This window comes from Elgaria multicarinata, chromosome 7 (genome assembly GCF_023053635.1).
Source record: "Elgaria multicarinata webbii isolate HBS135686 ecotype San Diego chromosome 7, rElgMul1.1.pri, whole genome shotgun sequence".
Lineage (NCBI taxonomy): Eukaryota > Metazoa > Chordata > Lepidosauria > Squamata > Anguidae > Elgaria > Elgaria multicarinata.
The window spans coordinates 6,119,565-6,134,003 of record NC_086177.1 but is presented as its reverse complement, the minus strand read 5'-3'; the positions used below and the strand labels follow the sequence as shown (position 1 = coordinate 6,134,003).

Here is a 14,439-nt window from a genome sequence, read left to right as displayed (position 1 = left end):
AATTGGAAAAGTATAAAAGGTTAAATTTATCTTGGTTTGGAAGAATAGCATTAATAAAAATGAAGATTTTAGCAAAGATTAATTTTGTGTTTAGGATGTTACCAATAAAAATCTCAGAATTAGAGTTAAAAAGTTGGCAAATGATTATAAATAATTATTGTAATGGTGATAAGAAAGCGAGGGTAAATAAAAGTAAATGGTATTTGAGCCAAAAAAAGGGAGGATTGGGTCTCCCGAATCTTAAATTATATTATGTAGCTAAAAGATTAAGATATATAGTGGAGGCAATTATAGGATTAGGGGAATTAGATTGGATGGAAGAAGAAAATATGAGTAATATAAAGACTAAATTAGAAAATGTCTTCTTTATGGAAGGGGAAAAAAATGGGTGGAAAGTATAAATAATCCGCTTTTGAGGTCTCACTGGGAAATTTGGAGTAAATATAAAGGGGTGCTGCTGCCAAGCAGCTCTCCTTTGTCACCGGTAATATTGTTGAAGAATTTCCCGGAGGAACTAAAGAGTAGATTAAGTAAAGTTTTAATAGAAAAAAATAAAATGAAATTAAGGGATTGGTTAAGGGGAATGAGTACAAGAGAGGATATGGAAGAGGTTCTGAAGGATAAGAAGTTAACTTGGTTAAATTATAGGCAATTAGAACAATGGACTAAAAAGTGGGTTAGAGATAATGGAGAGTGTAGAGAATTAACAAAGTTTGAAGAATTAATAGTTAAAAAAGATAAGGAAAGGGAGAAAAGAACAGTGTTAAAAGGGTTGATGAGTGGAATATATAGAATATTGGTGGAGGAAGGGACGGTGGATAATTCGGGTAAAATGGTTTGGGAGACAGATTTGAAGGTACAAATAGGACAACAGGGTTGGGAGGGATTATGGAAACAAAGAGCATTGAGAAATATGTCAGTAAGAATAAAAGAGAATTATTATAAAATTGTATGGAGGTGGTACCTAACTCCGGTTAGATTGAATAAGATAAACAATCAGCAATCAGAAAATTGTTGGAGAGGTTGTGGAGTTAAAGGAACGTATTTGCATATGTGGTGGGAATGTAACTATGTTCAGAAATTGTGGAAGATGGTGTTTTTGGAGACTGAAGAAATTGTGGAAATGAAGATAGAAAGAACACCAAAAGTTGCATTGCTATCACTATTTGAAGAAGATTTTAAATGTAAAAAGGAAATTAAGGAACTGATAACGAATTTGTTGATTGCAGCAAGATTAATTGTAGCTAGGAACTGGAAGATTCAAGGGGAATATTTTATTGAAGAATGGTATAAAGAAGTATGGGATATAGCTATTAATGATAAATTAACAAGTAATATTAAATGGAGAAGAGGTATAGCTAAATCAAATGATTTTGAAGGAATTTGGAAACAGTTCCTAGTGTTTGTGTTTTCTAAGGGAAGTGGGAAACCACCAGCAGAAGAAAGTATGAGATTCTGGAATCAGGAATGAGGTGGGGGGTGCACTTGTAGGTTTTATTTGATTATGTTATTAAGATAAGATATTTTGTATTCAAAATTGAACATTATGTAGTATGTTGTTGTTGCTGTTTTTTTTATGTGAATGTAATGTGTATGTTTAAGTATTGTAGAAAATAAAAAATTATTTAAAAAAAAAAGAATGGTTTATGTTTTTAAACAATGAGTAATCATATAGCTCTTAATTAACTAAACAATGAATGAAAGAATGAATTAAGTATGCATACATCGGCCTCAATATAGACACCCTTTGAAGCCTCAATATAGATACCCTTTTGGAGAACTTCCAAAATCGATCACTCCTTGTTAGATGGAAAGGCTATCTCATGCTACAATCTGTTAACCCATCATAGTCAAAATAGACTCAATAAATAACCAACTGCGCCCTTAATTTTCAATGCCACCAATTAAAATTGGACATGGTGATTAATCAACTAAAGCTTTAAGTAGATTAACCTACTGAGTAAATTATTTAAAGGCTACAGCTTTGCTGTTAAAGGCTCTTAAATATCAATACAAACAACAATGTCCCTATGAATTTGATGTTGATAACCAAATATCTCACCATTTCATCCCTGCAATATTGAATTATGCAAATATTTAGGACACTGTAAGATGGTGCATTTTCTGCTCTGTCTTTTTCAGAAATGCCCTGATAACAGGGATTACTGGGATAGAGGATAGGAAACTCCTGAGATGACGTTTTGTCAATCTTTGTTTCTGATCTACAATATAGGGACAAAAGTGACCAATCTTGTAGCATTGTCTTGGAAACAAAGCAATATTATATTTTTGGACAATGTTTTGAAGTTTCTGCTAAGAGTAGGCTGTGTTCCAATTATTCCCTTGGGGATTTGCTTTCCCCCTGTTTCTCCATATACTTTTAGTACAGCCTTCTAATCTCTCAGCACCAGAGTTCCTCCTCCACCCTGTCAGTGCTGCTGCTGCTCCTACGCTCCCATCGTCCACAATATGGCTCATTCTGACACTCTCTTAGCTTATCTGTCACTGCACCCAGGATGTTCCTGTAGAATAAACAACAACAACAACCCTGCCCCACCCTGCTGTGATAAAGATTCTGGCCACCCGGTATGAGGTGAGAGGAAGAGGAACAGTACGAGAAACAGTCAGCCTCAAGGGCATCACGGAGAGAGGCCCCCTTGTTACCCTTTCTGAATAGTGCCTTCGGAGCACACAAGGAGTGTCACAAACTTGCTTCCAGGCTACAGAGTATAGTTGAAGCATGGAAAAAGAAAGGATGGAGTGCAGCATTTGAACAAAACAGAACATACCTCATTGATCAGCATGCGGCTGGCCATAGAGAGTCGGGTTCTGGGAGGAAAGTGACTAGTTATCATTATCCGGAGCCCAGCCTCTGAAAAGGAAAGCTGGTGCGGATATGCAGACAGCAATTCATCCACCATGATCACGGAAGCTTTGCGGTGGAAATTTCCTAAAGATAATTAACAGAGTAGGAGGGGAAAAGTCTTTCGCATCATCAGATGTTTCTATTTTCTTAAGTGCTTGCCATGCATTGATATGCCCTAACATTAACCAATTCTAATAATTTCCCCCTAAATTTTAGAAATGCCTGAAGACTATCTCATTCTGGGGGGGAAAACAGAACGTTAAATAGCTGTATTTAGTCCATCTGCCAAGACAAAGATGAACTTATGCATCTAAAGGCAGCAATGACTCCATCATAGCACTTTAAAGGATCTTAAAAGCTGTAATCTGTATAAAGTTTAAAAGCTGACAGTGGTAGTATGAGGGTCTCTTCACAGTTCTATAAATGCTGAATTGAGTGTTTTGCTGCATTGTAAACTAACATGTAACAAACCACAAAAGATTTCATGCCTGCAGTTTCTGAACAATTATTGCCAAACCTAAACCAAAGACTCCCAACAGCTCAGTTTTCAAAATGTGTAGTACCAGCATACTATTTTTCAGACACCTTCTCTTAGCAACTATGATGTTTTATAAGTCTTTCCCAGCAGATGTAAAGATCTGGAGTACCATACTGGCTGAGATCTCCGAACAAGAAAGAGATCTTGGGGTTGTGGTGGACAGATTGATGAAAATGTCAACCCAGTGTGCGGCTGCTGTAAAGAAGGCAAACTCCATGTTAGGCATTATGAGAAAAGGAATTGAGAATAAAACTGCCAGTATCATATTGTCTTTATACAAATCTATGGTGCGATCACACTTAGAATACAATACTGTGTACATTTCTGGTTATCACACCCAAAAACAAACAAACATATCATAGAGCTGGAAAAAGTGCCAAAAAAGACAACTAAAATGATCAAGGGGCTGAAGCAGCTCCCCTATGAGGGAAGGTTACAACAGCTGGGATTGTTTAGCTTGGAGGAAAAGAAGCTAAGGGGAGACATGATAGAGGTGTACAAAATTATTCATAGTGTGGAGAATGGGATAGGGAGACATTTTTCTCCCTCTCCCATAGTACTAGAACCCGGGGTCATCCCATGAAGCTAATTAGTGGGAGATTCAGGACAAATAAAAGGAAGTACTTCTTCACATAGGTAAACTATAGAATTGGCTACCACAAGATGTAGTGATGGCCACCAATTTGGATGGCTTTAAAAGGGGGTTGGATAAATTCCTGGAGGCAAAGGCTATCAATGCCTACTAGCCCTGATGGTTGTGTACTATTTCCATTGTTTGAGGCAGTAAGTCTATATGCACAAGTTGCTGGGGAACATGGGCAGGATAGTGCTGTTGCACCATGTCCTGCTTTGTTGGTCCATGGCCGACAGCTGGTTGGCCACTGTGTGAGCAGCGTGCTGGACTAGATGGACCGTCGGTCTGATCCAGCCTCAGGGCTCTTCTTAAGTTCTTATGACAGTGCAATCCTATCATATGTGTGTCTACTCAGAATGAAGTTTCACTCAGTTCAACAGGATTTACACCCAGATAAGGAAGTAGAGGGTTGTAGCATAAGAGGATGACGTATGAGTCAGGAAGTGCCCAGTTCAAATCCCACCTCACAAGTTGGCTTAAGGCAAGTCACTAATAGCTCCCACTCCTTGATATAGGCGTAGTAATATTAAGCTTCCCAAGAAAGTAAGAATAACCCTGCTCCATCCAATACAGCATGAGAAACAGAGAAAAAAACTTTCTCCCCATACTCTCTCCGCACCATGCAGGTGTAGTTGTATGCACTGCTCTTGTAAGGATTATTGAGATAATGCATGTGAAGCACTTTGAACACTCACATTTATTATATATGCCTGTTATTAGAAGCATTTATATCCTGCTTTTCCATTGCAATCACTTAGTAGTAGTAGTATTTGCAGTATCAAAAAAGGGAGATTAGACATGCACTTTGAACGCACCCGAGGGTGTAGTGGCTAATTCCTGACTAATCTGATTAATTCCAATGCGAATGAGTTTCTAGAATGCCTTACTTATTGTATCTCTATCCTGGCTTTCTTCTGCAGAACTCAAGATGTCAGACACTCCCTATTCTGGCCAGATCCAGACCTGCTTCACTGCAGCACGCTTGCTGTATGATGTGTCTTCAGACTATGCTGTGGAGAAAGTTCTTACTTATAAGGCTGTTCCATTTGTCTGCAAGTAAAAATGATGTGGGGGAATTTGGGTTGAAATCAAGGGCCATTGTATCTTCTGGCAGCTGCAATCACCTTTTTAAGTGACAGTATATCATGGCAGAGCATTGTTTGAAGGAGGGTTCTGGAGGGAAATGGCAGCTCCTTAAAGCTTTCCTTGTCTGAATTGATTTCTCTGTTCTGTCTGGCTAGGCAAAGAACTCTTCAGATTAGGGGAAATGCTGGCAGTGTACACCTGGTCCTCTTACTCTTGGTTTGTTTTGAAGCACTGGATTGGTTTACTTGGCAAATATGATTGCTGCGTGTTTCCTGCAGCAAGCATATAAAGCCTGGGCAACAGAGGCATGTGTTTAAATGTTCAATGTAAACTCAGCTGGGAGGCTTGGCTGGGTCAGGATTTTATTTTATTTTAAACAAAAGTCCTAACTTGCACTTCAGATAAAACCTCTCAGAGCTACCCACATAATAAAAAAAACAATAAAGACATAAAATCAGCACAACACAGTCAGAACGGAAAAAATTAAAACATTATATAAAAACTCAGTATTTAAAAAGCCTTGGCAAATAAAAAAGATCTGGTGCGAAAGGTTATCAGACTCAGCACCAGATGAGCCTCTTGGGTAAGAGAATTCCAGTTGGGAAACCACAGCTAAAGAGGGCTTGTTGTCAGTCAGCACATGCTTCATCTCTGCGCAGTTTCGTGTCTTTTAGATATCCTGTTCCTGAGCCAATTATGGCTTTAAAGATTAAAACTTGGTGCAATCATATTTTCCTTGAATAGCAGGGAGCTGCTCTCACATGAGTAAGCCTGGTCTGTTGGCTGGCTACCCTGCAGCTCTTTACATATGTTATTGGGAATTACTCAGTACAACTTAATCTGCAGTGGAACAGTGACATAAATCGTTATACACATTAAACACTGATCCAAAAGCACATCAAACACTTGATTCAGAGCTAAAAACAGGAGATGTCAAGGGTTTTATTGCCATGTTGCACCAGAATATGAGATATATAAACAAATATTCTGAAGGGCAATTTATCTTGGGCAATTTACCTTTCTGCACCTAAGGATTATTCCAGGAAAATGGAGGGATCGTCCCTGACTGCTCCTGGGATCCCCTGGGTATCATTTGCATGCACAGGGATGATCCCGGGATGATTCCGGGGGAAAAGGCAGATGTAGAAATGGCCGTGGTCAGTTATCTAGTATAACACATATACATCATTTGTACAAAAACTTTGTGGTTCAGATCCTCATTCAGGAAAGACTTGTAAAAGACTTCAAGAATCTGCTGCAAAAGGCAAACTACAGTCTACTACACTCTCAAAAAATAACAGCAATTAATCAGTCTAGTCCATGGATGTCCCCACCACCACCACCACCCTTTCCTTACCTGACATCACCCTTATAGGCAGCTGGAATGATTTGCTTGCTACTTTGCTTCTGTGTAAGCTCACTGATTGGCTGTAATTATGGGATGTTGAGCTGTATTATTTCTAACTTGCATACTCTCTATCTTCCAGGAGAAAGGTAGGTTGCTTACCTTGAGCTGTAGTTCTCCAAGTGGTCATGAGAGCATACAGCCTGTCTTAATGAAGACACCAGAAGGTTTAGGTTGGCGTGGGGAACCTACGGCTGTGCAGGCCAGATACGGCCCACAGGAGTTCTCCAGCAGCTGATCAAGGAGAAGACATCCCCCCTGCTGAGCACTGGAAAAGTCTCTCTTTCTTGGCACTCAGCATGGAAAAGCTCTCCTCTCCAATTGGCTGCTGATGTGAGAGAAGACCTTTTCCCTGGAGAGGAGAGGGGGGCAAGGCCTGGGGGGAAAGCTCCTGAGAGATTCAGTCCTGCTTACATCTGAGGCGTGTCCTGCTTATTTCTGAGTAGGCACACACAAACTTGGTACTTGGGATACTATTTAGAAGTGTTGAGTGATTAATTTCTATTTTCTTGTGAGTACACAAGCAGTGGCGTAGTATTTGGAGTGCTATTTGGAAATGCTGCTGAATGAGTCATTTCTGCTTACGTCTGAGTAAATATGCAGATACTTGTCCTGCTCACATCTGAGTATGCTTAATATTGGTAAGAATCACCCTTTTGGTCCTGCCCACTCTGCTTCTAGCAGAGGATTGTGCCCCCAGGATTATTCCCTTGGACTGAAAAAGGTTCCCCAACCCTGGTTTAGGCATATCTAGAAAATACGTCCCCCACAGTTGTATGGATAACATACAACTGCTTATAGAATCATAGAATCATAGAATAGTAGAGTTGGAAGGGACCTATAAGGCCATCGAGTCCAACCCCCTGCTCAATGCAGGAATCCACCCTAAAGCATCCTTGACAGATGGTTGTCCAGCTGCCTCTTGAAGGCCTCTAGTGTGGGAGAGCCCACAACCTCCCTAGGTAACTGGTTCCATTGTCGTACTGCTCTAACAGTCAGAAAGTTTTTCCTGATGTCCAGTTGGAATCTGGCTTCCTTTAACTTGAGCCCGTTATTCCGTGTCCTGCACTCTGGGAGGATCGAGAAGAGATCCTGGCCCTCCTCTGTGTGACAACCTTTTAAGTATTTGAAGAGTGCTATCATGCCTCCCCTCAATCTTCTCTTCTCCAGGCTAAACATGCCCAGTTCTTTCAGTCTCTCTTCACTGCTTACTAGTGACAACTAAGGCTGGAGGCAGATAATAGTTTCTAAGAGAGCTGACAGTGGCTTAAGAGAGGTTTTGTTTCCCATGGTGTATACACATGTTATCCCACTGTCACATCTTGTCACACAGGTTTTGTAGGTTTTTGAAATGATGCAAAATCCTGCAAACCTTGTTTATCAGAATCAAAAGTGGGATGACTGTACACAGCAAGCAGCAATCCTCTTTCAAGCTACCTTCAGCTCTCAAAAAATACTATAAATAGTTGTCACCAGACTTAGTTGTCACTACTGTCTAAATTTAGATGTTAAGTTCCTTGAACCATGGATCTATTTTTTAAAAAATGTTACTCCATGAGGTGCCACATACATCATGTAATGATGATGCTAACGGTGACATATTCATGCCTTATTTGCAAAGAAGATCACATTCCACTTCCACTTAACTTGTCCAATGTTAGCATATTCTATACAATGAGGGCCAAACTAGAGATCACATCTTTGGATCATGTGCTTGTTGTTGCTGACGTTGCCAAAGGCAGCAACTGTGGAACTGGATTAGGCTTGCGGAGAGAGGGGGAGAGGAATGTAACTCTTTCCTTCATGCTGTTTTCCCACTGCAACTTGTGCCCTGAAGCTGCTGTCTGCAGCAAATAGCAGAGTTGGAGGGAGATTTTGTATAGGGAAGAAAATGTGGGGATGAGGGTTTACCCTCCCTGTTCTGCTACAGTCCTGATCTCAAACTAGTTCCGTACTGCAGTTTCTGGGGTTTTAAACCTGAAATGACATGGGGAATCCCAAGTACAGAAATCAAAATCCTATTGAAAGTGATGTCTAGATTAGCCTTCAGTTCTTGGTCCATCAGAACAACAACAAGAGTTCTGCAAACAAGCAGCGTGACTTACTGGAACAGTTACCTTTCTTTAGTAATACTACAGTAGCATCACAATTGCTGTTGTCATCCATCTCTGTGTTATTTGCTAATCCATTCACCATGTTTGTTGCATTCTTTGTCCTCCTTTCAAATATATGTCGTAGACTGGCATTAAATCTATACAAAAAAATAATAATCTTAAGAGCTTTTTCACAGGGCTTTCTTGATAGACTTGCATGTCAATTTATATCTTTTGATGGCTATCAAGCCTTTTAATAAAAGACGTGCCATTTTTTAAATAGAAAGAATAAGGATTGAACTGATTTAGGGACAGTTCACATATGAGAATTGGCTACATTTTTCTTAGCAGCAATTCTACCCATATAGAAATCTTAAAGACAAAACCTCAATAGGTGAGGCTGTAGGAAATAAAACAAGGAGTAGAGATGGGTGAGAGTTTCATTTGGTTTCGTTTTGCTAAGACTTAAATCAAATTTTGTTTTACCAACATTTGCAATTTGAGATTTTTTTTATTTATTTTTTTAAATCACCTGCTAGGGAAACTGAACCTGGCCTGGGGCTTTGGACACTTAGCTTTTAAAAGTTTGGGTTTGAATCTGTGTGTTCAGCCATGGTTTTGGTGCTGAATTCAGGCTGCCACCTCTTTTTCTGGTAGGCTCCTCATTTTTAACCACTCTATGGCAGGCAGGTACAGCATGGTCCTCTCCATGTTGGGAACAGCCGTACCTATTGGACTTGACTGGTATAGATGGGTGAACATTTAGTTTGTTTTGTTTTTAGTAAGAAAATTTGTTCACAAATGGAACAGGGGGGAAAAAGAGATTTGAAAATCTGAATGAGGGAGAAAACAGAACTGACAGTTTTGTTCACCTCTAGCCAACTGCCATGACACACATGTAGCAGCATCCAGCCCAACAGCTCTGTTGCTCCATTTCATTGGGAGTGCAGCAACTCCGTTTGGCCATGGGTTGCTCTGGCAACTGTTACATGCCACACTGCTCCTAGCAGACTTACTTTTGAGTTCATGTGCAGTGCTTTCCACTTTCAGACAGCTCCCTTCATGGGCACTGTGTTTGTATGTTTATGTAAATGGGGGTAGGGGGTAGTAGAGGTCCTTTGGGATTCTGTGGTTGTATGAATAAATGTCTGTAAAGCCCAGTCAGCTCAGATTTGGATTCTAGTCCTGGCAGGCAGACTCCAACAACTTATCTCTTGCAACTGAGGGAGTTGCAGACCAAACTGTGCTGCCTGGGGCGTCTAGGGTCAGGTAACCAGGGAATGAATGTAGGTCCACCTGGTCCTGTAAAGCAGGGGAGGACAACTCTGGACCACCATGATCCTAATCTGGCCTGGGCTGAGGCCTAATTTGGACTACAGAGGATTGAGCACCCACTGCAGGCTCTGCCCCATTCCCTACCCAAGCCCCGCTCCCTGAGGACAAGTGATGCAAAGGGAAATTCCTTTGATTGGCGATAAGCTGGGAATTCCCGTGCATGACTTCCCACACCACTCACGCCCCAAGGAGTGGCCCAACTTCGTCGGGGCTTGCAGGAGCTGGGTTCTGCAAATCCCAGGTGAGTCCTTTTCTCTGTTTAGAGAGAGGCAAGGAGTTCCATGCCCCTCTCTGCATGGAAATTTAAGTGGACCTCATCTGCATCAGATGATGTCATGGAAGGGGAGGGGCTTCAGGGGTGAGGCCCCACCCCCTGAATCATCTGGTCGGCTGGCTTGATCCAAAGGGGAACTGGGTGGTAATCCAGCCCCTGGACTGAAACTGGCTGCCTTCTCTTGCTTTAAAGCCTCAGACTCATTCTAACCAACTTGTTTTATGGCGAGAGGCTTCGTACAGGATGAGCTTCTGCTTTCCATCCTTCTTCATGCTCAGCCTCTGGAATGTGACCATTCACCTGCCTTTGGCTCCCACCTGGTTTGTTTTCTCCTGACGTTGGGGCTCTGGTCATGCAACCTCTTGGAAACTCAAATGAACGCTGACAACATCAGCCAGTACCCACCTCCTGGCTTCTGTTCTCTCTGTGGCTATCTTGGGACTTGGAGCTGCTCTAAGTCATATGATGTTGTGGTTCTTGGCTACAGGATTGCAGCCAAAACTGAAAGTGAGGGAAGGGGTTCTTATTGGAGAGTAAAACTCATACTTGTGAGTAAAGGGATGCTGAGTCAATTTCCCTGATATACCAAGCCACGTGATTATACCTATACTGTTATTCTGACAAAACAAAATAGAAAATTGGGGGCTCAGTTTTTGTTTATCAAAAACTATACCTAAAGGCAGAGTTCTTTTGATCCTTCCAGTTATCTTTTTCCCCACTGGAATGTTCTAAATACCCATTTAAAGTAACCCTGAACAATAAGCAGATAAGGACAAACAATACTTACTTCATGATGAGAATGTAGACGACATACATCAGCACTAGAACTAAGGACTCCCACCTGCAAGCAAACCAGGAAGAAAAGAAAGACAAATAAGGAACAGGGCTCCATGTAACTGAAAAGGATCCTTGACCACTCACACCTAACGTTGTCCTCTGGTCTTCTGAAGCTTAGGCCCAAGTTAAATGTACAGCACCATTCCAGGCTCAATGGGCTCTGGGACATGTAGCTTCCAGAGCACCTGATACCCTATTAAATTCTGGAAATATATATTTCATTCCCGGGGAATTTTTTTTGAAGGGATGGGGCAGCTGCTGTGACCATGCCAGTGGGAGCTCATTATGATTTTTTAAATAATAAACTCCAGTAGCATTTTGGCTTGCTTTGCATTCAGCATTTCTTAAGTTCAATTTACAAGCCGAACAATTCTGTGTACATCCCAGAGTTGACCTCTACTCACACGAGCCCAGCCAATAGCCCAGCTCTGGCTATTTGGCGGTATAGAAATGTAATAAATAAATAAATAAATAAAGTTCTGTAGGATGGTCCTTGCTCAGTGGGTCAACACCATGTGAGGTAATACTCTCTGAGGGACAGCCAGAGACTGCTTTCTGAGATGACATCCTGCCCAACGAGGCTACAGTAATAAGGATCTCACTCAGACCCTTCCCTGGCTTCAGACCCTCCCTCAGCACTCCCAGGGCATCACGAACAGTAGTGGCAATGGGGCCATGATGAAGCTGAGCTCTGGTAACAGCCTGAGGCCTTCCCTTCATGTGGCCTACTTGGGAGAAGGAGGAAATCCCCATGCATGCTCTGGACTGGAGCTCTGAGCGCATCCAGGAAGAGATAGAGACACCAGGTTCACTATAGAAACATCAACCACCAGCTGCTCAGTCCTGGAGCAACGACTCCTTGCCTAGTTTCGTAAAATCAGCTCTGGCTACTTGAACTCTGCTGGACAGCTCCCTGACTAGTCCAGGTCTCTGCTCAATACTTGATCTTCCACTTGTGACCTCAGGGTTGGTGGAAGCAAACACAGGCAGGCAACTTGCCCCAATTATATCATTGCTAGTGTTGTAGCCTTGGCCAAATCACACATTTTATTGTTGACTTGGGGGCTAGTGAGCAGCAGTAGAGCCACCTCCTCCTTCCTGCAGGTATTCAGTAAACCTCCACCCAAAGGAGCTTGATAAATCTCACTAGGTGGGCAAGGAATAATCTGTTACATCTCCCCCTTTAGCAATAACTCTCATGTTCATTTCCAGCTCTACTCCTGGCCTATTGACTTCTAGTTCCAACTTTCCTTTGGCGTGCATCCCACAATTCTCTTTCTCCTCTCTACTAACTCATGTCCTCTTTGCACCCACACAATTCTCCTATTCTTTCCCAGAAACCCCACTTCTGATCCACTTCTAGAACAGACAACAGTTCCCAGAGACCTAATATAATAGACTTGCAATGAAATATACTATGATTGTTTGCAGGTGCACATTCACTTTCTCCTATCTTACTTTCTACTCAAACAGGTTTTGCAGGTTGTTGTAGTGCTTCAACAAAACCTGGCAAAATCCACTTAAACCAGAGGCTCTGGCAGCCACAGGGAGGTTGTGGAGATTCATTCACATTGCAATGGCCATGATCACATAGTTAGTATTTGTCGATGTTATGTCTTGTACAGGGATGGCTGACCACAGCCTGGTGTCTTCACTGAAAGTTGGTGTGGGTGTGTAGAACTAACTGACTGATGAGAAAGTGCTGGGAAAAGGGGTTTTTCTTTTGTAACTCTAAAAAAGATTTACATGAGTCATTCTATTATTGAGGTTCCCTGAGGAGACAGGGTTTTCTCACTGGGTTGCTCAGGAGAACCTTTGCTTGTGTTAGTCAGAAAATGGCAGTTGTATTACTTACCAAGAAACTGTTTCGTCATAAATAAACTGTGGAGAAAGTTTTCAAAAGGTACGTTAACATATGAGACTGCCTATGAAGTATGCCACACTTAAAAATAAGACCTTTAATATCTCCCATCACAGTCTTGTACTGATCCCTCCTATGAATTCTGTTTCACACATTTCATTTTCCCCACCCCCCAAACCGGCATAACTTTTTAACATCTGTAATGTATAATGTTATTTGTTATATGCAAGGAATTTATTTTTATGAACAAACATAGTAAATTCACTGAACAGGCATAATAAACGTTTTCAGAGCCTGAGCTGGTAGAGAAAGCAGGTGTACTCAGGGCCAATCTACATGGTACACAGGAGATCTGTGATCAGATCTGAAGACATTTTTTATTTTATTTTAGCAGCTATGGACGGGAGAGACAATGGCTCAGAGCAGTGGCATGGGGGTGGGGTGATGAATGCTTTCTCCAGTAGCGGAGTGGAAGTGCTAAACGCCACACCCCTCCTCACTCCTGTTCTGAACTCATTTGTACCCTCCTCACTCCGTAGCTGCCATTAAGTGAAAATCAAAATGCCAGGAGATTTATGTTGTATTATGATGTGCTTAAGATGCTCGCCTGACAAGCATGTCAGCAGCTACGATAAACCCTGCATAGGGTTGTGTTTCCAGATCAGCATTTGTATTTGAATTTGTTTCAATCCCCACCCCACCCCACCCCACCCCACTCCCCCAGCACATCAGAGTCACATTCAACCTTTTCCCCGATGTAATGTGGTTTTTAATGTGGGGAAGCAGTGAAAAATGCAAATCCTCCAGTTGCAGTGATCGCCCATAATTCTAGCACTGCAGCTCAAGCATGCCTGCTCCTTTGGAATTCAGATAAAGAAGAGGTTTTCCCCTACAATCACCACTAGGTTGCACTCATATTCTGTGGCTCCGTTTTCTTTTTCCTCTCCCAGCTGTGCCTGCAATGATGGCAGCAAATGAAGTAGCCTGGCATATTTTAGAAGAAATATTTGCACTGTCACCTTCCACTTCCTTGAATTAGGGGAGGTGGGGGGGCACACATCTGCTTTTCTGCTGGTTCTTAGCTGTCACCCACAACTAGAGGCCTTATTATGAAGTAGCTTATACTCAAGGACATGTGTTCATGCTACAATAAGGTGTCACGGCAAATCGTGACAATGCAATGTCAGGTGGAAAGAATGCAGTCCTTCCTCAGGTTTTAATGCCCTGCTTCCTACCATCCCAAATTGGCTAAATTCTCCCAGAACATGGCATTTTATATTATATACTAACTGGAAAAGAGGGGCAACCTTTCTGCATTGTACCCAGCCCAAGGGTGCCAAGTAGTAGCTGCTGTAAAAGGGGACTGTGCCCAGAAGAACTAGTGTCCAATTCTTCAACAAACCAATACTACCACATTTATAATTAATTCCCCTCCCCTCTCTCTGGGGGACACAGACACAATATGAGGCTGTAGATCATCTGGCACCTCCACACACATCAAAACCTCTCA

At 41.8% G+C, this 14,439-nt stretch overlaps 1 protein-coding gene across 2 annotated transcripts in view; it reads right to left on the bottom strand.

The window, feature by feature from the left end:
• SLC24A3 (solute carrier family 24 member 3) overlaps positions 1-14,439 on the bottom strand; it is a 161,793-nt gene that overhangs the window by 21,521 nt on the left and 125,833 nt on the right. Inside the window, exons 7-10 of one of the 2 annotated variants that reach the window (XM_063130173.1) lie at positions 12,924-12,949; positions 11,019-11,072; positions 8,635-8,780; positions 2,790-2,950 (exon numbers count right to left, since the gene is read on the bottom strand). In XM_063130173.1, the coding sequence (XP_062986243.1) occupies positions 2,790-2,950; positions 8,635-8,780; positions 11,019-11,072; positions 12,924-12,949 (387 nt within the window). The remainder of the gene's footprint in view (positions 1-2,789; positions 2,951-8,634; positions 8,781-11,018; positions 11,073-12,923; positions 12,950-14,439) is intronic. The other variant, XM_063130174.1, reaches the window with a different exon arrangement.